Raw genomic sequence first — 23,403 nt, forward strand, 5'->3', positions numbered from 1 at the left:
CTCGGTTGATGGTTGTGCTAATATCCTGTTATCTCTTTGTTCTTCTATTCTTGATTCTGTTGCTCCCACTAAAATGAAGCGCTCTAGAACCTACTCTCATTGCTGGCTAAATGATACTACGCGTGCCTTACGACGTGTTTGTCGTAAGGCGAGGTAAGAGGAGGTGGAAAAATGATAAACTTCAGGTTTCTTATGACATGTTACGGACTAGCCGCTCACAGTTCCAAACTGCTGCTAGAATGGCTAAGGCATCTTTTCTTTCCAAAGTCATTCTGGCTAATGGTCACAACCCCCATATGCTATTTAAAATTTTTAATTCTGTTGTTAATCCCTGTCCTGATATGCCTTTACTGTATTCACAAGCTCTTTGTGAGCGTTTTTAAATTCTTTTTTTAGATAAGGTTTCATCCCTTAAGCTTTCCTCTTCGTCTGCCTCTTATCCTGTCTTTTCCTCTGAGTGTAAATTCAACTTTTCATCAATTTGAGCCCGTGTTACTTTCGACTCTGAAGCAGCTGGTTGATCAACTGAAAAACACCAATGCTGTCTTTGATATTCTCCCATCACGCATTGTTAAGGGCTGCTTTGATGTAATTGGACCGAGCATTCTATTCTTAATGAATTTTTCTCTACTCTCTGGATCTGTCCCACTGGCCTTTAAGCATGCTGTAGTCCAGCCTATTCTGAAAAAAAAAAAAGAATCTTGATTGTTATGATCTTTTGAACTATAGGCCAATCTCTAAGCTTCCGTTTCTGTCCAAGATCCTGGAGCGACTAGTTCTTTCTCAGCTTCAGGCGTATTTAGACGCGAACAACATTGCAGAGAAATTTCAGTCTGCCTTTAAGCCACGGCATAGCACTGAAACGGCCTTGCTTAGAGTTCTCAATGACCTTCTTGTAAGCACTGACTCTGGACGCTCTGTGGTCCTGGTTTTATTGGACCTTTCCTCTGCTTTTGATATGGTCGATCATAACATTCTTCTACTAAGACTTGAGCATACTGTGGGTATAAGAGGCACTGCCCTCAACTGGTTTAAATCTTATCTTGCTGACAGGTCTTTCTCGGTTAATTTGGGCAACTTCTCATCTTCCTCGGTACCTGTACGCTGTGGTGTGCCTCAAGGATCTGTATTAGGCCCTATTCTCTTTTCACTATATCTGCTCCCTCTTGGAGCAATTTTTGAGAAGTATAATATTGCCTATCTGTATATCTGTATTGATATACAGATTTATTTTGAGATTACTGACGATCTACCTATGTCTTTTCACTATTTTCGTGAATGCATGCGTGAGGTTAAAGATTGGTTCAAGAGTAATTCTCTCGTCCTGAACGAAAAGAAAACGGAGATCGTGGTGTTCGATAGTAAAATCCCCCGCGACCAACTGTGTGCTGCTCTGATGCCTTTTGCTAGCTCCCCTTCTGATTATGCCAGTAATTTGGGCATACTACTGGATAGCTCGTTTAAATTTGACAAGCAAGTGTCTGCTGTTGTGAGGTCTAGTTTTAATCAGCTGCGCCTCATTTCTAAGGCTAAGCGCTATATTCCACACAATGACCTGGAAAAACTTATTCACGCATTCGTGACTTCCAGGTTGGACTACTGCAATTCTCTTTACATTGGCCTTTCCTCCTTCCTTCTCGTTAGATTGCAGACTGTCCAGAATGAGGCGGCACGCCTTTTGACAGGTAGCAGGAAGTTTTCTTCCATCACTCCTGTTCTTGCTGGCTTGCACTGGCTGCCAGTTAAGTACCGTATTCAATTTAAAATACTACTTTTCACTTACAAAATTATTAATAATTTGGCGCCGAACTACCTCAATGAGCTTCTTAGGTTACAGACTCCTGTCAGAGCACTTAGATCTGCTACCCAACTTCTTCTGGAGCAACCTCGTTCTTGGCTGAAATCTCGCGGCGACCGTGCGTTTGCTGTAGCTGCCCTATCCGGGTGTCTGACTCTATGCCACTGTTTAAATCACGGCTGAAGACTTATTTATTTAATCTTGCTTTTCCACCTAGTTAACATTTGGTGTGCGTTGGTACATTTTTATCCGTTATGCTTGTTAACTACTTTTATATATTATGATTGTCAAGGTTTTATAATTGTGTGCATCTCCTTCTTTTCCCTCCCATCTCCTTTTTCCTATTTTATTTTTTGTCAAGCACCTTGGTATACCCTTGGTTTTTTAGTGTGCTTTATAAATAAAGTTTATTATTATTATTATTATTATTATTATTATTATTATTATTATTATGTGTAAAAACATGACGAGAGGAGGGGAGAAGTTACAAAGAAGCCCCCTCCTCTCTTTCCTCGCTTGCTTTGATCAGCTACACCCAGAACAGAGTCCACTACAGTGATTTTATCAGTAATAATATATTAAATTGTTTCCAACTCCTTTCCACAAACTCATGCTCATTCATTAGATGCATTAGTGCCTTTAAGATGAGATTCATAAGCCAAAGTAGCTTCCTACCAAACATTTTAAACTTCCATTCGCCTCTCAGCTAATTACACAATCTGATGGTGCTCACATGTGTGCACAAAACAGAAGCCCTCTTCGATCAGTGATATTTTTACCCTGTCCTGTGCTCTGCCCTGTGACGACTTCACACCAGTATAGCGCCTCACCTTTTGGCACACTGACTGACTCCCCTCTCCTCTGACCTAGTGCTGATAAAGGACTCACATTTTCTGTCCGCTAAACAGCTCTATATTTGTCAGCAGCATAAAACTGACAATCAGCCCAGCAAAACAGATGTATGCACCAAACAGAAAGTGCTGTCTGCAAGTTTAGGTATAGGTTGCGAGGTCATGCCATGGTAGGTCACATGCCTTTTTATGAATGTGATGAAACATAGATACCAGCCTTCCACAGGTCCTTTTAAAATCTGCACTGACAGCCTAAAGATTTAGCAGATAAATTATAGATCCAGGTGTATCCGTGTGTCTTTGTGTGCTGGCGTCATGTGAGAGCTGATGACAGTGTCGGATTGAGAATGAAGGGGAAGGATAAGAGGATGTAATGATGCATGGTAAGAGAGACCAAAGCAGGAGTGTTAATGTTCTCAGGCTTGCTGCTCTGACTTTAGTGATGCCCTTGAGATTTATTGTGCATGTAGGAAGATCTATGTGTGCGCATGTGTGTGTGTGTTTAAATGGGAGGGTGAGCAGCTTCCTGTGATTGAGTGAGGGAGGAAGCGTGTCTGTGAAGATGTGACAAATTTTCATTGGAAGTTAACCTCTCATTGTAAAAAAATAAATAAATAAACAAATGAAAAAGCTGTTGTCGCTCATCTGCACCCACATTAGGATATACTGTTATGATCATAAACCAAGCCACAAAAAAAACATAAACATGCACTCTTTCACACACTCACACAGTGACGCACACGCGTACATTCTGCCAAACCCTCTGGAGATTCATCATTTAACCGTGCCCATTCATCCCGGGCATTTGGATCCACTTAGCCCACAACATCAATAAAAGCCTGGCTATCAATCAGTCTTTCAATACAGCTGCTAAATACATCAGTCAGGATGAATTCCTGCTTCAGATGGTGACCCCGCTCTTGCTCAACCCCACCTCTATCTAAAGTTTTATTATCGCTAACCGCCTATCCAGTCTCTGACAGACAGGGTGGAAGCGGAGCAGGATGAAGGAGGAATCGGTTTGGACCTGTCTGTGCTCATGAATCTCTCATCCACGCTGCTAACGGAGATGCTCTATGATCGCTCTACCCCACTTAAACACATACAGTTACGCATACATGAACACAAACAGTAATATTACTACTACTACTGCTCCAGAGGCACACTTCTATTCTGACAGTCGGGTTATAGGCTGCAGCCCATCTGCGTACGTGATATGGGGTCAACTAAGTGATATGTCTAGCCACATAAAGCAGAGTCATCCGTGGATGTACAACTGAGTCAATCACCCCGGTGCTGTCTTCATGTGCAGCCACCATGAACCCGCCCCACTTCTACAACTACAGAGCACGGGAGAAGTTTGGCTTCAGGGCTTTCAAAAGCCATTTTCACACGTGCACACACAGAATCAGGTCGGGACATTGTCCAAAGCTGCCTTTTCTTACATGTAGGAAATAATTCTTACTACAGAGGAATACTCTGTGCAGATTAGCCTTAGGTGCTATGAGGGTAGAGCGTGCACGAAGCAGCAGATCAACTTGCTCGCGGTCAATTCACCGTGCAGTTGACTACGCTTTTCTCACGTGTGCAATTGGACATCACACAGACACACAAGTTAGCGTATAGTGATTGATGTGACAGGGTTAAACTGAGGGCTGCAGTGCATGTGTGAAAACAGCTTAAGAAGTGGCTAATGTTGTGGCAATGTGTACTTTAACCACCAAAAGCATCTTTTCTCAAATGCAACTAATTAAACTTTGACTTTAAGTTTAAAATAATAATTGAATACTTGGCTCAAACTACAGACTTCCTGGGTGAAAGCCTGACAAACACTGTCTGACTTTCACAACAGGCATCCTGCCACAAAGAGAAAGACAAACTTCTCCCACAAGCACAATAGCAAGATGGAGACTACGGCAAGCAACTACTGCAGCGCGACTCACGGTGTGGCAAACCATGTACTGTGCACACAGAAACATGAAGTCAGACATACACATAGTAAACATGAGATTTGACAGTCACTTAGTGTCACTATAGGTAGACTTCTCCTATCTGTTATTACAGAGAAACGAGCTTTGGGAGCAACTTAACATCAGGCTGAAAAGCACCTCAGTCACTGTTCTGCACGGCCCCTATCTGAGTTGGAGACGTTGGGGCAACGGCACGTAAAAGCACGTCTTTAAATGTTGAGTGAACCATCCGCTCTAGTAAGAAACAGCAGGAAATGACAACATCAGATTTTTGTGAAATACTGGGGAAACTGTAGCTACCTTTAAATAAATAGGTGAGATTAACACCATTAATTCAGCACATTTCCCAGAATGTTTGAGTAGTACTTTTTAAAAGGGTCAAAACTGTTCTGTCTTTTACAGCTTGTGTGATTTCACTTTAACATCTTTTAATCTGTCTTTGCTTTTCTTTTCTTTAGGTCAACATCAAGGATATGTTGTGGAAACTCATTCTCAAGATGTCACAGAGTGTTTCAGATTCTTGCAGACATTTTTGGTCCCAACACTCCAAAAGGTCTCTGGTCAGGAATTCAGGAAAAAAAGTGTGCTACAAATTTGCATTACTGTCTGGATATAGTAACCACAAAGTCTGATTTTCAGCTGGTGTTAAGTTGCTTTGTAAAGGCACCCTGTGCAGTTTTCTTGTCAACAAAGGGAGTTGTTTTTTTACATTCAAATAAATTCATTTGCATCTACCCTCTAGGCTTATATAAATACTTATATAAATACCTGCCGACTTAAGACATCGGCATGCATTGATAACTGGAAACCTTCTAATTTTGCTTAAAACGTTATGTGTCAGTCAGTACAGCAAAACTGACAAACGCCCCAAAGAAAATGTTGCTCCATAGCACCATTTACCACTTAGACAGCTCCACAGGGTGCCTTTTAATGTTAAGAGTAACACGGCAAGCTTAGTTGGACTACCTCTTTGTTCTTTTTTTGTACATTCACATTATTTTGACAGTCTCTGACATTGTTCGATCTGTTATGACCCAAAATGTGTTTGTTCTCTGTGGACATATTCTGTCTATAGGAAACAGCGGTGACTGTAGAATATTTCAAGTGAGTTGCCTTAAGGCTTTCAGGAAAATCACATTTAAATACGAAACTAGATCCCCCTTTAACTTTGGAGATAAGGCAAAGCTCTCGTCGTGACTCCCAGTACCTTCTTATGTATTTTGTATGATTATACTGTGTGTGTGTGTGTGTGTGTGTGTGTGTGTGTGTGTGTGTGTGTGTGTGTGTGTGTGTGTGTGTGTGTGTGTGTGTGTGTGTGTTTGAATGCGTCACTCACGTGTCTTGTTTTACTGGGTGTTACTGAAGAGTACTTTACATATAGTATAAAGGTACATCCACCCACTCAGAGAAACCAGCAGCTCCGTAGACTATCTGTGCAAAGTGTGTGTGTATGTTTGTTTGTATATGTGTGTGTGTGTGTGTGTGTGTGTGTGTGTGTGTGTGTGTGTGTGTGTGGTGGTGGTGGGGTTATTGCTCTCAATAATCTCAGAGGTCATTCTGTTTCTCCTGAAGTGAAGGCATAGTCATCCTTATTGCTGTCTCTGTCTGTCTCTCTTTCTCTCTCGCAGACACACACTCACACACGCGCGCGCAGACACGCACGCATACACACTCACTTTCTTATATGTTAAGGAGCATATTGCAATATCTAAATCTGTAACAAAGAGAGACAGGCAGATCTTAGTTCATAGCAGAGCCTTTGGTCTCAGACTCCTCTCATCACTTCAAGTTGCTCCTCTCTGTCTTTTCTTTCTTCCTCTTCCAATGTTGTTTCACATCAGTCTGTCACACTTGCATGCCAGGCTTGCTCAGATCACCATTCCCCTGGTTCCCACCTCCCCCTCCACCTCCCCCACCCCCACCCATCCCTCCCCTTTCGTCCTCGTCATCGCTGTCCAGTTCCTCGCTCTTTCGCTTGCTGTAGCGTTCGTACAGCACCATTAGCACGCCCATCACCCAAGCCGACACCGTGCCGGCCGAGAAGATGACAAAGCCGATGGCGATGAAGAAGAGGTAGTCCCAGTAGCCCAGGCCTTGGTGGCAATCTGCCCGCAACTGCATGCCGACCTCCGCCAACCGCTGGCCAGCCAGCTCCGGAGGGTTGTGGCAAACTGTCTGGCCCTCATCTGGAGGTGAGGAGAGAACGAAAAAGAAAAAAGAGAGCGGAGGAGTAATGAGAGAGGAGATTAATGAGGAAAGACATATCATAAAAGAGAGCAGTGGCAGAGAATAATCAGTGTGTGGTTGAGGATGAAGGGCAGAGTATCGGGAGAGAAAAGGGGAAAAAATGTAATTACTCGGGAGAAAAAGGTATGCAACATCAAACGCCAGGATCCAAACAAACAGCTTTTAAAAATGCACTGATAACCTTTGTGATAAAGGATCCCGAGAGACACAACAGATTTCCTCTGTGTAATGGGGGTCTTTGGTGTCTAGGGCACGGGATCATTATTACGCTGCACACATACTCATGCACATGTATGCAAGGAAAGGTGACTTGACTGCAAGCCTGGGGCACATAAACGCTCCCCTACGCTCGTGTACATCATTATACACCAGCAAATCACTATGCACTGGTGAGAAGATAAGGAGACGAGTGTTTTCTCTGACAAAACATCTGCTGCTCGTAATGGGGAAAATGATAATCAGCCGGAGTAACTGTCATCCACACAGTAAAGCAGAAACACTGACACTTTTAAAACAGTAAATGACTTATTTATGGGGTTTGAGATTTAACAAAAGAGAGGTCAAAGGTTAGGGTCAACTACTGAAGCCAGATAGGTCCCAATCTCTTTGTCCGTGCTTGTCCTAGCCTCCTTGAATCAGTTCATTCTGCTACAGTGAATTAGCATTAGCATATACAGTACCCTCGTGTATATCAATTAATATGAACACAGCGCTAACAAGAGAGAGGATGGAGGGTAGAGGGACTCGCTCTGCATGCATCTAGTAGTGTAATCAGAAACAAGAACAGTATGCGCTGTTTCCTATCAGTTCATCTTACTTTAGAAGCACGGCTAATTCCCATGCTTCTTCATTCCCACCCTCCCTGCATGCTTGATTGCATTTGTCTACATAAAGGGCACGAGCTTTTTGTGTGTTTTGCTTTTTCTTTTTCTTTATTCCAAGCTGGGGGAAAACGAGAGAGATGAGAGACCGAAAAAGAGATAGACGGACAAATCGAGATGAGCACTTTTAAAAACCGAGAGAAAGATAACGGCACAAAACAGGGACGGAGGAAGAAAAATGCAAACAAATGCACAGAGAAAGAGTGTATGCACACACTAAATAGGAATCACGAGATAGACAGAACATAGAATATGAGCGAAGTCTCCGGCGCTCCATTCCTCTGATGGATTATTGCTGTTAACAGTGTTAATTAAACTGCAGTCATCTACCAATGAAGCCAAAGGTCTGGACATGGAAATGAGCAATGGGAACAGAATGACTGGATATGATCTATACATCTCAGACTACTTGCCAGGGATTTGCAGAAGCAGCAGTTTGAAGTAAGAACTAGAAGGACGCCCAAATGAACCTCAAACCTAAAGTGTTTTATTCTGCCCAAGATAACCACGAGACACATTATCCTGGTGGTAAGAAAAGTGGAATCAAACAAAGCAAATTTGGTGTTTTGAAAAAGGTTTCCCAAGCCTGCTCGGGAGAACGTTCACAACACATATATCTGCAGTGGTTTTATGTTTTTGATCAATACAGCGTTGCTTATCACCTCCCCCGGGGGCTTTCTCCCACTCTTGAGAAGAAGAGTTGAGCTGATGTTGTGTCAAGTCTGCTGCATGTGTCAAGTGATGGATTGGTATTCTTCTGTAACCAAATAGCTTTGATGTTTTTTTCTTTTTAACAGCTGTCCATGTGAGTGCTGAGAGTATGAGGTCACTGAGTTAGTATTTAACACCATAAAACAGGATTAGTTGTCAGAGGTGCACAATTTTTCAGTGGCAAATAAACAACTGAGGATAAACTGGAACATATTCTGCATGTAACACCTTTTTTTCTTTATCCATTTTTGACTATCAATCAGAAAAAAGACGCACAGAGATTTTACATCGCCCCTCTCTTGTCTCTGCTCGCTTCCCCTTTAGAAGTAATCGTAGAAGTGATCGGCATGAAAAAGAGACCTGATTTAAAAAGCTGGGAGAGAATACTGAGAGGGGAGAAATACAGTGGTTAATGCCGAGTGTTCAGTGGGCAACGTAAAGGGCAAGATTATATACTTTATTATTAGACACAGAAATTATGCTGTTTGTATTTTACCGCACTGGTAGTTTTGTAAATGGCATTAACCTTAGAGTGTCTGTAAGTTAATAGGCCAAAATTGGACCGACGGATGAAATTTACTGCTGGAAATGTGAAAGTAAAACAGGCGCATTCCTGAATGTAATGAAGAAATTCTTTTATATTTCTCCTTTGTGGAAATTAGTTATCAGAAAGTGCTGGAGAAAGCAGGGACAGGGCTCTTTAAACCCACCCAAACAAGACTTTACTGGCTCTTCGAGGATTGTTCTCCACTAAGACACTAAAGACGACACCTGATTGAAATGAATGATGGCCTTTGTTTGTTGCAAAGGATTTTTGATGTCATTCAGTAATTCACTATTACAATACAAAATCTATATAGGCCTTAAATAGGCTGTCTGTGAACCCAAGGGATAAGATCACCATTGCTGCCTCCTTTAACTGCTGCCCAAGCCACAATGCAGCAGGCCACAATGGCACATCTACAGGCGATGGACCCACTTGTTTGGGCTGCATCCAGCCGAGCTCCATGGATAAAGGTCTGACTATCCTTTGGGATCCCGGTATCTACTAAGTAAGGTTTTTCAGGCATTTCTAACTGGGAGAAGACCCAAGGCATGCTTGAGAAATTCTGCCTCTTAGTATCGTTGGAAGGGCTGCAGCAGGAGCCTGAGGACAGCTCAGGACAAAATAATCTGTGGAGGAAGTATGGAAGGTCAGTTCTGTTTTTATTTTATTATTTTAATCTGCTTGTCACTAATCTTTTATCCATGTTACCTTATTTATGTTGAAAGGTCTTCATATGTTGGAAAACTGCACTAAACTTCCTTATGTGTCTTCACTGTTAGTGGCTGTCCCTCTGTCATCGTCTTCCACTGTTTCTGGCACAGCTAGCTGGTCTGCTCTGTCTCATTACCTTGCCAATGTTGCCTCGAGGCTGGTGTGAGGATTTGTTTTCCTGCGTATATGCAGTGAGGTGTTTTCTTTTCTCTCTTGCAATGTAACATTCGTAACCGGATGCTGGAACAGTGAGGTGCAATCAGAGGCTGTGCAGACTCACAACAGCAAACAGGTCCCTCGGGGTATTGGGGTCTCGTTTGTTCTTCTTCCGTCAACATTTCATGTGTCTTGTAACAATTCAAACTCTGGTCGCAGTTCTTGGCTGCATGGTACTGCTGCCTGTTCTTCTCTAAAGTGTGATGAAAGGCAGTATATTGATTGAGCATGCTCCACTTGTATTGTATTGTATAAGTGAACAAACAAGAACACTGTCTCACACTAAAACAACCCTTCAACAGAAAACTCTAATATTTAAACAATAGATAAGCATGAAAGTACGATGCATCCACCATGTTCCTGTTATTTAGTGTTAGCTGTGAAGTTAACAATAATCAGGCAGCCTAACAGAAGCAAAAGTTAAGTCTTACTTTGGGAAAATCTATTCCATTCACACGACTCTCTTTATTGTCTTCCTATTGATTTTGTATGAAAAGCAGCCCTTTTCTCATTGATTAAAACACAAAATGAGAACTGACCATTGACAAAAGGATCATATGATACAGATCAATAAGATTTACTGGCAGTAATAGTAACCTGGATCTGCACTTTTTTCATAAACACTTGGTAAGTTTTCGTTTTTTACTTGCAAAGTGCCATGAGTTAGCGCTTGTGAATTAGCATTAAATGGAAGAAAACTGTATTGCATTTAATTAAAATGAGCAAGCATAGGAACTTAATGAGTTCATCCTAGCACAAGACATACAGTGGGGTAAATAATTCTTTGACCCCCTGTTTCATTTTAATGGAGAGAGGCAAAATATCAACCAAAAAAGTCAAAAGAAAAAACATAAAAGTTAAAAATTAATTTGCAGGTTATTGAGTGAAGTAAATATTTGATCCCCTATGACCCAGCCAGAATTTTGACTCCCACAAACTGGCTGTATGCCCTTGTAAGACCCAGATTATAATGAATCAGTCAAATAATTAAAGAGACTCCTGATCTCTTTATGACCGCACCAGTGGCTTCTTCCAGCAGAAAAACCCTCCATGTCACAAAGTTCAATCATCTCAAACTGGTTTCTGAACATGAAAATTAGCCCACAATAATCAGATATCAATCCAATAGACTAATAGGAGATGTGCATCATGGGTGTAAAAAGGATAAGCCACGGGTGGAGGGAAGGGAGTAATAAGGAAATAACTTTTAGAATACAACGGGTAATAGGAACGGATTACAGGAGAAGGCCTCTGTCGGTGCGCCCCAGGGTGGCTGTGGCTACAATGTAGCTTGCCATCACCAATGTGTGAATGGGTGGATGACTGGTTGTGTAAAGCGCTTTGGGGTCCTTAGGGACCAGTAAAGCGCTATACAAATACAGGCCATTTACCAGTTGGTTCTGTGTCGTTCAACAGGAAGATGTCTGAATTCCCGCCCACAAATACATTTATCCTGCACACTTGTGGCTACGCTTTGGAGATAATTCACTGCCGCTTCCAATCCCAGATAAGAGAAAATAATGTGAGTATTACTGGAGAATACAGGAAAAGGTGGCAGCCTGGATGATTCACTCTGTGTTCAGTCTCTCTTCACCGTCTGTTTCCTTGTCACTCACTGTTTTCTCACTCATCCCATCACTCAGCCATCACTCTGGCAGCATGCCCTTGACATTTTCAGTAGTTGTCCCTGTTTTTCACAGTCGCTATTTTTCACTGAATTTTGTCTTTAATAAGATATGCGCTGGTACTTTTGGTGAATGTAGTTAAAACTGTTATTTTCTTGTTTAAAGTCCAGCATTTTAGGCATTGTAGCCATTCTCTCCGGTTAATATCTAATCTGAAGACTGTTTCATTAAATGTCCAGTTATAGTACCCATTCAGTACAGGTGCTAATTTATTTTAAACACACCTTTTTGAAAACTTTTTAAATGTGTATAAAAGGGTGTTACTTGCAAACTTGTGCTAACATTTGCCCTTCTTTCCATTTGCCTGTGCAGTTAACCTGCTCATTGTCTCATTAAAACTTCTCAGTAGGTGCAGCACTTATACAATTCTGCAAAATGAAACAAATACCCCGAGAGCTAAACCAGGGGTATTTTCAGGTTAGGGACCGTGTGGATGTGCATGAGAAAGGCTCGGAGAGAGAGAGAGCAGAGAGCGAGTGTGGAGCACAAAGATAAAGAGATGTGTGCCTGCGCTATTTGTTCCTGCAGAGTAGTTTGAGTGCAGTCTAATTCCAGCAGTTTCAGGACAGTTACTGCAGCCTCGAAAAATTGACAGTTTGCATGCTCACTGCACTGCAGTTTCCCCATTTTTCAAACACACCTTAAACAAGCTGCAGGGCAAGGCATACACAGTCATTATGACGTAGTGTGGCCTGAACCAGGTGGTTTCATATTGCCCTACACTTAGATTCTGCAATATGCAGTTGGTAAAATGTTATTGCTTGTTGGTTCTTGGTTTCCTGCATGGTGTACACCTGCCTGTTTTTTTTGTACCTTTTACCCAATTATGTCTGCTGTGCATGCCATAACGTCACCGTGTTACCATAATGTCATGTCAGTGTGCTAATGACCGGACACAAATCCCTGCAGCTCACTGACACCTGGCCAGTGCTTATAAGGATAAAAATATCACAGGAGGAAATAAACATGAGCAGTCAATCATGTAACACCTTACTTTTTAAAATAGACAAGCGGATATAAAGGCACGCAAGCCCAAGACACGAGTAAGCACCTCTCTAAAAGCCTCAGATCAAGCAGAGCTTTCCAGGAATTGTGAATGGGAACTAAGACTTCCTGTTTTATTTGAAAGAGTGCACAATTTAGCAATCCAGTGACTATAAGCAGTGTATGTGTGTGCATATGCATCTGTAATCAGAGGTCATGAGTGTTTGTGAGTGTCAGTCACTGAGCCTGGGTGATACAGTCTCAGTGTCTAATCATCAGCTGGGTAGTTTCCAGGCTCGGTGCTGACAGGAAAGCGGGCTCATTGCTTCCCCGGAGGTGTTGCTAATGTGGGGATGAGATGCTGCTGAAAAATGCTGTTGACTCGTTGACTTCACTCTAACTTGTTCACTAGTCTCTGATGCTCACTCGCATAAGACGGCAACGAGCAGCGGAATAACAACTGCTTTTTTTTTTCTTTTCTTTTTTTGTGTGAATGCACACAAAACAAGAGAGGCCTGTAGTTTAAAGGACCTTAAGACGCAGGTTATATTTCTGCATTTTAAGCTCATGTGTGCATTTACAGTATGTTCACATTACACACATGTATGATCAGATCTCTGAGCTATTACCCTGCAGGGGCAGAGATGCTATCCTGTGAAACAGGAGCGGAGCTATTTATAAACAGATTAATTACGCCAGTGCACATGGTAATTAGTACAGTTTTGGTCCTGTACATGTGGAAGCCGTAGATACGAGCAGCCTCTAATACCTTCAATCACAGAGAATTAACTTAAGTCTGTTTTACATATTTCTGTGTTTACACGCTTAGTGGAGGCCACTATTCAACCAGACACCTTGACTGAAGCCTTTAATCAGCTACCCTGATGATACGTCTCTGACAACCCATTCTTCTGTGTTGCCTTTATGACCTCTGACCTCCAGGTGGAGGAAGAGTACTAAGAACAGAATTTGAAGAATTATTTATGAATCAATAAGATTACAGTGGACAATAATGTCCTTAATACATACTATCATTCATTCAGGGATTTGTGAAAATTAGACCATACTGCAAAACCTGCAGATTTACTATCAGATATCACTGTGTTATTTGTTGTGTTATTTGTATATTATGATAATAAAATTGCTCCGGAACCATCACTGCAATTCACCAGTCTTGTTTTGATGTCTCAGATTTGTACTCAGAGGCAACATCATAGAGTGTGCATAGGTTCTGTAAAGTAACGCCATCTTGGCGTAAAACCTGAATTCTTTCTAATGATTAGTAGAGTAGACATCTGTTAAATCACATTGTATAGAAGTCTAAAAGAAAACCACCCCACTGCTTCAGTGATTTTATGGCACCACTCACTAACTTTAAGTCTTTCTGAATACAAAATTATGTCAATTTTGTAAATCACGGGCCCCAGTACTGACAAGAAGCATGTTAAAGATCCATACTGCGCTGTAGATATCTGGTATCAAAAGGGTCACATCAAGGGTTCAGAAAAAGGGCTTTGCACACACTGTATGGCTATGTCCACCTTTCATTCACAGTCTATGGAAATTACTAAAGTTGGCTTGTTCTGTATTGGAAAGCACCTCCATAAAGATGGAGCTGTGGTGGATGACTTCCCTATTTCAGCAGCCGCCAGGATCGGAGGAAGGAGGCAGGCGATTGAAGCAGCTGACAGCAGCAGAGTTCGAGGTGACAGAGAGACACCATAAAGTGCACAATAAATAAAAGTTTTGAGAGCAGCCATATCTGAGTCGTTCTGGGTCCTTTCACATAGCTCTATCGGGATCACCTTGTTGGTGGAAAAATATAAATGTATGCTTGTGTTTTCTTTGGTATTTTTAAAAGGAACAAATAATGTATTTTTGCAACAGGCTGCAAATAATAAAGTCCCTACAGATACAATTCAATACAGGTTATTTGCTACTGTGTAGACACAACACTGGCTCATGAGGTAGGCCCATTTTTATTGTTGAATGATTCATAGGTTGATGTTAAGTTGCAAAAGGAAAGAAAAAACATTCTTCTGAAATTGGTCAGGCATGGGGACTGAAAATGAGTGAAAAACAGTCAATTTTGAAAGAAAAACCCTTCAAAAAGCCTGGAGATCTATTGCTTGAGACAGTCTGGCTCATTGAAAGGAAAATATTTAAAAACGAGGGGTGGATCAAGACTTTAGACTCTGCTGTACTTTAAATAACAGTTACACGAGATAAGACATAAGGAACGATGCATACATTATAATTTCCATTTAGAAAACGGAGACTTGATTTTTACTGCTTTACCTAAAATGCCTAGACATATTTAGATCTCCAAATTTTCCCAGTCATGCTCATTACAAGCCTACAAAATCCAGCATAAGACATTCTGGGGGCCCTCCCCTCACGGCGAAGCTCGGATATCTCACCGTTTAGCCAGCTAAATGCATCATACTGGGGAAGGCAAAGAAGACTAAGAATAGTTGACCTTTTCTCCATCACATCCACTAGGGCTGAATAACACACGCCTTCACACTCTTCTCAAATATGGCATTAGTCAGATTACCACCATCCTCCTATCTATCATTTCTCCATATGATCCCTTCTTCCTTTGGCAGAGAATGAGTAAAGAGAGAGAGAGTGAAGGTCAGATAGCAGCAGCTCCATCTCTCTTCTCTTTCCTCTATCTCTTGTCACTGCCCCCCTCTTTATCACCTTCCACTTTTCATTCCCGCTCTAGCACGTTTGCATTTGTTCTCCTCTTCAGCCCCGTTTCCCTCATCTTCTACATCCTCCTATTTCCCTGAGTTTTTTTTTTTTTTTTTTTGCTCCGTCATCATCACACTCTCCGCTCTCTTTTCCAATTTCATTCTCTTGGCTTACATGCTTGGTTTGCCACACGCACGTGCACATACGTGCAGCATGTAAACGCAGTCATGCACATGAACTCACACACCTGTGCTATCTCACTTCTGTGCCTCAGGTGATCACATCACAAACACACCCACACAAGCATCACATCAATCCTGCTTTCGAGCTCACACAGTAAAATGCACAGAGACATAAAAATACATAGAGGCTACACTATTGAAGGAGACCAGTTGAATTTGATATGCCTCTCTGCACCAGATGGGTCTGAGGAATGGTTCCAGCTGATAAATAATGCATCATCTACCTGTATTAAATTGAATCGATGCCTCCTTGTCATAATGAATGTTTTAATGGGTTTGAGTGACATATCTGGGGCATAGATGATTGGTAAGTCCTCAATAGTCTGTGTGTTTTTGTTTTGTTTTGTTTTTTTCATTTTATTTCTCCTTGCTGTACCCAAAGTTCATTTTAATCTCTTTGCCCGATTTATTATCCCTTTCTGTCCTTTCTCATTTTGTCCTTTCTTCTTTTCCTGTGTTACTTCAGCTGCTCTCTCTCTTCTCATCTCATCTAATTTCTTCAGTAATTAAAGATTCGCTTTCATTAAAGTCAAAATCAGGTGCAATTTCTGAGAAACCTAACGTCTTTCTTTCACTGTGACATCTTTAAACTGGCTGACCTCTGTTTGTCTTTCTCATTTTATAAATATTTAACTCTTGCCCCATGCGTGGCCCCCCTGCCTTGGCTCTTTGCCTCTGGGCTCCCAGCCGTCCAGGGGACTGACGAGCAGCCAGAAAATACTTTCCCCAACACTGGAGTCATAACACTACAAGCTCTGCCAGTCCGAAGGCAGGACAAGCCACTCAAAGTCTGTGTATTTAGCTGAGACACTTGTCAAATATCACCCTACAGTGAGTACAGCAAGGCATTTAACAAGCTGAAATGTTATTATGACAAGGGAAAGTACATTCCCTGAGTACTGACAACTCATAATAGAGAATGGAGATCAGAGCATGACAGGTAAGTCAGAGTTGTTGGAACGCATGACCAAACAGACAATGTTATATAAAAATCTTCCTGAACGTACCTTTTTCTTTTTGATTTATTACCATGACAAACAAGACTAGTCCGAGACGGCACACCTTCAACTGAATTAAGTCCATGGATCCAGATTATTCTCTGATATCTTCTTCAGAGCAGCAAGGTGATCGCCCTGTTTTATGTTTTTTCAGTTTGATACGTGGTTGCAAAGATTTGGATATTCTCGCACCTTGCCCTGTCTTGCAGCTGTAAAAAAGTTTCCGTATCCACATCTAAATAATTTCTATGTTAAGCCAGACTCCACTTTTAGTGAAACTGACAGATAAACAGAAAAAAATCCCATTTCCTCTTTGCTGGATGTAATACTTCATGCAAACCGTGGCGTGTGAACATCAGCATCATTAGACAGCACATGTCCCAAAAGCAGCAAATCAACACCCGACACACTGTGAAGTGCGGCAGACAGAGTTATTATTATTGCTGAGAAATTTGCCTGTAATGTAAGAAGTTATGTCCATGACTGACAAATGTCTCCGCACTACAGCGTTTTATGTGCACGACACAACAAAGTAACAAACTGAGGTTATTTTTCTCTCCATGAATATCATGTTTCTCCCTAAAACTGCATTTATTATTTTTTTCTCTTGGGTGCAGCTTACACATGCCAGAAGTGGCTTTGTTAGATGAATGTGGCTAACATATTAGTGAACAACTGGCTGTTTTTACATTGGAGTTGCACGCTTGTCCACCTGATTACTGATAGTCTGACATTTACTGTTTTTCCTTTCAGCTCTGATTTATTCATTTGCTCTATAAATATCAGGTTCTCTACAACTCACTGCTGCAAAATGAACTGAAACTGATCTCCAGGCATTACCCCACACAGCCATCTCTAGGGCTTCGAGAGAATGGCCTGAAAATGAGAAAATATCCAGCGAGAGGAGAACGAACAGACTGCTGTTTATAGCATGAGAACAATATCTTAAATAACCACCTGCAACAACTGAGGAATGCACTTCAGACCTCGAAGCAGCAGAAGACCACACTGGGTGGCGTGCCTATCATCTAAGAACAGAAATCTGAGGCTATGATTGACATCACGACTCACCGAAATTGGGCAATAGAAAATTAGAAAATGCCTGGTTTGATAACTCAATTTCTCCTGCAGACAGTAGGGTCAGAGTTTAGTCTAAACATGAACACGTGCCTTAGTTTTGACGTGTTTCAACAGTTCAGGCTGCTGGTGGTGTAATAGTGCTGGGGAAATCTTCTTGGCGCGCTTTCCCCCCTTAGTACCAACTCAGCATCCTTTCATTGCCACAGCCTACCTGAGTATTGCTGCTGACTAGTCATTGCTCTCCATCTCTTTATTGCCACAGTGTGCCTATGTTCTGATGGCTGATTCCTGCAGAAAAATGCACCATGTCACAAAGTTCAAATCATTTCAAAATGGTTTGTTGAACATGGCAATGCACTATATTCAAATGACCTCCACAGTTTCCAGATGTCAATCCAATAGAGCACTTTTGGGATGTGGTGGAACGGGAGATTGACAGCATTAATGTGCAACTATCATGACAAATCTGCAGTAACTGTGTGACACTGTCATATCAAAATGGACCAAAATCTCCCAGGAATGTTTCCAGCACCTCGTTGAATCTATCCCATGAAGAAGTACGGCATATTTGCAAACGTAAGGTGGTCCAGCGCAGTAATAGCAAGGTGCACCTAATAAAGTGATCAGTGAATGTAAAACAAAATAGCTGAAAGATGCTAAAATGCTTCACAGAGCTGAGGAAACTGCTGAGTTAAGTGATAAGTCTATGTCATTGTGGCAGGGGGCAGTTACAAAACAACTGCAGGAAAGAAGACCAACAACACCACCAGGGGATTTTTTCAGCTCAGTAAATATTAATCTAATAATCCCAAATTATATCAACAATTAGTAACCAAAGCACACAGACTTGTTACGGGCAAGGCAAAGGTGTGACAGATGAATTTCAATACTTTATTTGTACAAGTCGATAACTCAAAAATAAGCGCTCCAACAAAAGAAAACAAGTTAAAACCCACACAAAAACCCACAAAATTTGTTAAAATATTACTTTATTATAATATTTATAAAAGAAGCCAACTACAGTCACAAAGCTAAAAAACATATTAAAGTACCACTCCAGGCAAAAATAACTAATTAATACAACTAGCTGGGGGCCACTTGGGGAGACAATCTACACTGAGAAAGGCTCACTCAGGGTTGCAACCAGCGACTCACCAAATGTGTCTCACTGCGACTGATTTGTCAAATAAGCTATTGAAATTAATCTGTCACACTTCTGCCTTGCCGCTAATGAGTCTGTGTGCTTTAACTACCAATTTGCAAAATAATTAAGGTTTATTAAATTAGTATTTCCTGGGGTGCAAATCTGCAGGTGGTGCTGTTGGTCTTCTTCCTTCCAGTTCTCTTGTAACTGAAACCCCCAGCGCCAACCCCCACGCCTAGCGCCATTATGACAGAACTCCTTCAATTTAGAGTCTAAATATTATACATGACTAACTAAAAGTATCTTTACTTCTTTTCTCTTGGTTAATTTTAGATCCTTTTTAATAACAGCAGCTGTTTCACAATCACATTAAGCTTCCCTTTCTGAAAATATCATTTTATCTAACATTTTTTTTTTTCGAAGTCTTTCTTGACCAGGAAGAAATTTACAACATCGACCATAAAACCCGACTGCTTGCACCTCTAGCTCAGACTCGTTCTCTGTGACAGAGACTTTCCTGACGGTTTGTCTTTTTGCTTTTTTCGTGACTTTACTAAAGAAACGCATCCACTCTGTCTTTGTGTCTCTTCGTTCAATCACTCTGTCGCTCTCTCTCTTGTTGTCTCTCTTTTATCATGGCTGCCAGAGTCAAGTCATGTCAGCCTTTGTCAGTCACACATAACCAGCACAAACAAAAAGACAAACTGGGTGACTTTCTTAAAAATGACGGGCATGTAAATACCTAACAACGACAAAAAGCACAAAATCTGTAACAGAAACACAAAAACAATCAAACCAAACTAAATTTGGTTTGAATCCAGGTATTATAACCTTAAACATCATCAGCAGAAAAACTGAAAACAATCCTGAATTAGTTATTGTGTCTGTCTGAAGATGAACTCTCACAAGCATACACACTTGCATGCACCTGATTCATATTCACACTGAGAGGTAGCGACAGCTGGAGTTTCTGTGCTTTAGACTCACAGCCCTGCAGTCTGATCAGGAGGCATTCACGACCACAGAAACACAACTACATGCTCTAACACACACACGTGCTCGCTTGACCCCGTTCACTTCGTTAAACTGGTTACGTGCTTGTTTATGAATGCCACGTTCATACTTGACTTGTCAGCCTGAGCGATGGAGGGTGTGCGATATGTGTTTCTCAATGAACAAAGTCTGAACTCCACTGATCACGTTTCTAACTTTTATAGAGCGGTGTGATGATGAATGAGTGTCATTTCATAATTATTAACTGTTACAGGTGTGAGTGTTTTTAAGGCAGAGTAGCTCCGCTGTGGGTGTTGGATTGTGTCACTTACAGTTCAGAAGCTCTTGGGTTAGAAAATGTGTTCTGATTTTCTTAGGAACTGCATGTCTAAAGGTGGATAACAAATTTGGGTACTTGTTGTCTTTATGTGGCCTTCCTCTAAAGCTCTGTGTCCCTTAATACTTAAATTTCCTATGGGTCCTGGCCTGAGGGTCCCCCTTAACCTCTAGCTTCCACACTAAGTGGGGTGAGTCACTCTCTCTCTCACAGACAAACACACACGCTTCACACATGTACGTGTTGTCCTTAGTAAGAGCACAGGAGGCCAATTTTTTAGAGCATCATCATTAACCATCTGGACTGAGGGGCCCAACAATGTGAGCTCCAGTACACCCAAGTGGGCACTTTGTTTGCATGTGTGTTCATTAAAGTCTCTCTGTCTGTGTGTGTGTGTGTGTGTGTGTGTGTGTGTGTGTGTGTGTGTGTGTGTGTGTGCGTGCAAGCAGGAGAGGCTAGTAAAAAAAAAGGTACAAAAGGACACAATCATCCTCTTAGCATTATCTCTGCCTTCAGGACTCAGATAAACAAAGCGGTGACATTGATGGGATGAACACCAGCTGTAAGACAGCAATCCATTGTCCCGAGCGATAACCCAATTCACCTGCTTACAGTTAAGCTCAATTAACCTTTATGAGCAAAGATCACCTGAGCTTGTCCTCTCTGAGAAGGTCACAAGTCCACAAATTCTTCGTGGGCCATTCTTCCTCTGTGTTTAAGGGATTTTACAGCCGAGGTGCTGATGCCTTCCAGGTAAGAACAACACGAGGCTGCTTATTTGTTGGGGTAAACTCAAGGTATTATTGAGACGTGAAGGGCAGTTTGGAGGGACTGTGTTGCAGAGATCAGCAGGGGAACAAAATCTTCAGATTGCTCTGACTCTGAGGTCAAACTCTTAGCTCTGGAGCCTCTCTCTCTCTCTCTCTGTGAGTGTGTGCTTTTCAGAAAGAGAGAGCATCTGACTGTGCATCTGTGCACACCTGGGGGAGGTTGGAAATATGTGTGTATACATATCAGAATAAAAGGAGAGCAACAGTGCAATAAGTGGCCCATCATCAGGAGCTAAGCCATCCACAAATGATGAAACCTTTAGCGCAAGGTCTTAAAAGTAAGAATAGTTTCTTTTCCAGGAAAGAGCAGCCAAACGCACAGTGATCACCTCACAAAAGACTGCTGCCAACTGAAAAATAAACATGCATATATGGACCAATTTATGTGTTGTGCTATGTTCCATATAAAAGTAAAAAATACATTATCATTTTTTAAGTGTTTAAAAGAATCATAAATGCCCGTTTGTGTATACATACAACCTCACCTTGGAACTTGTATCCCTCTATCTGCAGCCAAAGGCAGAGGTCCTCTGTGTCACAGTCGCATCTCCATGGGTTGCCGCTGAGCCCCAGAGACCTCAGAGCAGGCAGGGCGATCAGGCTGCTAATGTTGAGGGTCGTCAGGTTGTTCCGGCTCACATCGAGCACCTGCAGAGCCATGTTCTCTGCAAAGGCATCCGGGTGGATCTCCCCCAGACTCGGGTTATCCGTCAGCCGGAGCATCACCAGAGACGCTAGGGGCCCGAAAGTCCGGTCCTCGATCTGCAGCAGGTTGTTGAATGACAAGTCCAGATAAGCGAGTTTCCTCAAGTTCCCGAAAGTGGACTCGGAGATTTCTGTCAGTGAGTTGTTGCTACAATCCAGATACACCAGATCGGAAAGGTAGTTGAGCTGCAGCGCCGGTAGGTCCCCGATGCGGTTGTTCGAGATTATGAGCTGCCGGGTGGCCAGGGGGAGGTCATTAGGAAACTGGGTAAGATCCTGGCCAGCGCACTGGACCACCAGCTGGTCGTCGCACACGCATCTGTCAGGGCAACCGGCAGTGAGAGCCGGTGAAGGGGCCACCCCCATCACGAAGATAAAGAGGAAGAGGAGTCGGAGGGACTGGGCACTGGGCTCGGGCAAAAGACGCATGACGAGGCCGCCCAGAGCGTCATGAACTCGGGCTGAGCTGGACCAGGACTCTCCGGCGCTCTCCGGGCATCCTGCATGGGTGTGAGTAGCTGGGAGAGAGCCGGTGAGTGTCTGGCTGTCGCTGCCTGAAATCCCGGCTCCTGTTTATATCCAGGCTCTTTCTCTCTTTCTCAGAAAGGCTATCGGTCAGTCACTCACACGCACGCTGGCGCACCACGCACGTCGCCACCAGACATCATTTCAGAAGGTGACCGCTTCTCAGGCTCAGTGGGTGAGACTTGTGCAGCTTATCGGACTTTGTCCCACCTGAGGAGACCAAAGAACCATTGAATGTTGTCGATCGCCCCCTCCGAGTCTCATCTTTGTGAATTAGTCGACTCCATCAGAAAGCATTGTTTATTTAGTTTCCAAACAAATACCATGACTTACGCAAAAAAAAAAAAAAAAAAAAATTAAAACAAATCCCTGAATCCTGAACGCAGAGTCCGCGCAATGTTCTCCGTGGAGACGCACTCTGCTCACATGTGTCCTTGACTGTGTTTGTCTGAGTGATGTGCGCCACCGTCCAGCAGGCAAGTCGTGTTTTTCCCTCAGGAGTGCAACTGAAAGTGCGTCCTTCCACTGCGCTCACTCAGCCCTGTGTGACCGTGGCTCACTGCCGCGCTGTACTGATGCTGTCTCGCTCTGTGCGCCCTCCCTTTCTGACTCTCCATCCGCGCGTATACTGCAGCTCTGCACACACAAAAGTCCAGTTTGTGGTGTGTGTGTTGGCTATGGGCAATTTGTAGTGGTGACGTCAGCAGGTGTTGCCCTCTTTAGAAAACCAGACGTCCAGAGAGCAAACCGTCCGACCATCCGGTGAAACTCAAAGTCCTCGTGCCGTTGTGTGTTTGTGTGTGCGCGCATAAAATAATAATAATAATAATAATAATAATAATAATAATAATAATAATAATGAAAACAACTCAATCATAATCTTGTCTGAAACCAGCAGCCTCTTAGCCATGCACAAATTTAACAGGCCTTATCTCATGTGGTCCACTGGCTAATTTCTCCCTTGTCTTTTCCCCCAGCGGCTTGTTGACAACATAATGCATTCAAATTGGATTGCGCGTAGTTATTAATTTTTTCCGGCATAGTCAGATTTTAATTTGGTCAGGCAGTCACACACTCCCTTATCCTCATGCCACACGTTTTGTTGTCTTGCAGTTGGAAGGAAGTTGACAGGATGTTGACTGTCACATCCCATTAGTGTCATTCAAAAGTTCACTTTCAAATGGGAGATGAGTGAAGCAAAGGTGTAATGCAAAGCTATGTAACAGGTGTCAGAGATGGAAATAGTTC

General features: G+C 42.4%; 1 protein-coding gene across 1 annotated transcript; it reads right to left on the reverse strand.

The window, feature by feature from the left end:
- Positions 1–1,644: 1,644 nt before the first annotated feature.
- On the reverse strand, positions 1,645–22,879 carry LOC120738854 (leucine-rich repeat-containing protein 52-like). Its single transcript, XM_040040380.1, has 2 exons — positions 21,411–22,879; positions 1,645–6,805 (listed from the first exon to the last, which is right to left on the reverse strand). Exons 1-2 carry the CDS (start codon positions 22,057–22,059, stop codon positions 6,465–6,467), a joined length of 990 nt encoding a protein of 329 aa, XP_039896314.1. The 5' UTR covers positions 22,060–22,879; the 3' UTR covers positions 1,645–6,464.
- Positions 22,880–23,403: the final 524 nt, after the last annotated feature.

Source organism: Simochromis diagramma, unplaced genomic scaffold, assembly GCF_900408965.1.
Source record: "Simochromis diagramma unplaced genomic scaffold, fSimDia1.1 OVJJ01000026.1, whole genome shotgun sequence".
NCBI classification, from domain to species: domain Eukaryota; kingdom Metazoa; phylum Chordata; class Actinopteri; order Cichliformes; family Cichlidae; genus Simochromis; species Simochromis diagramma.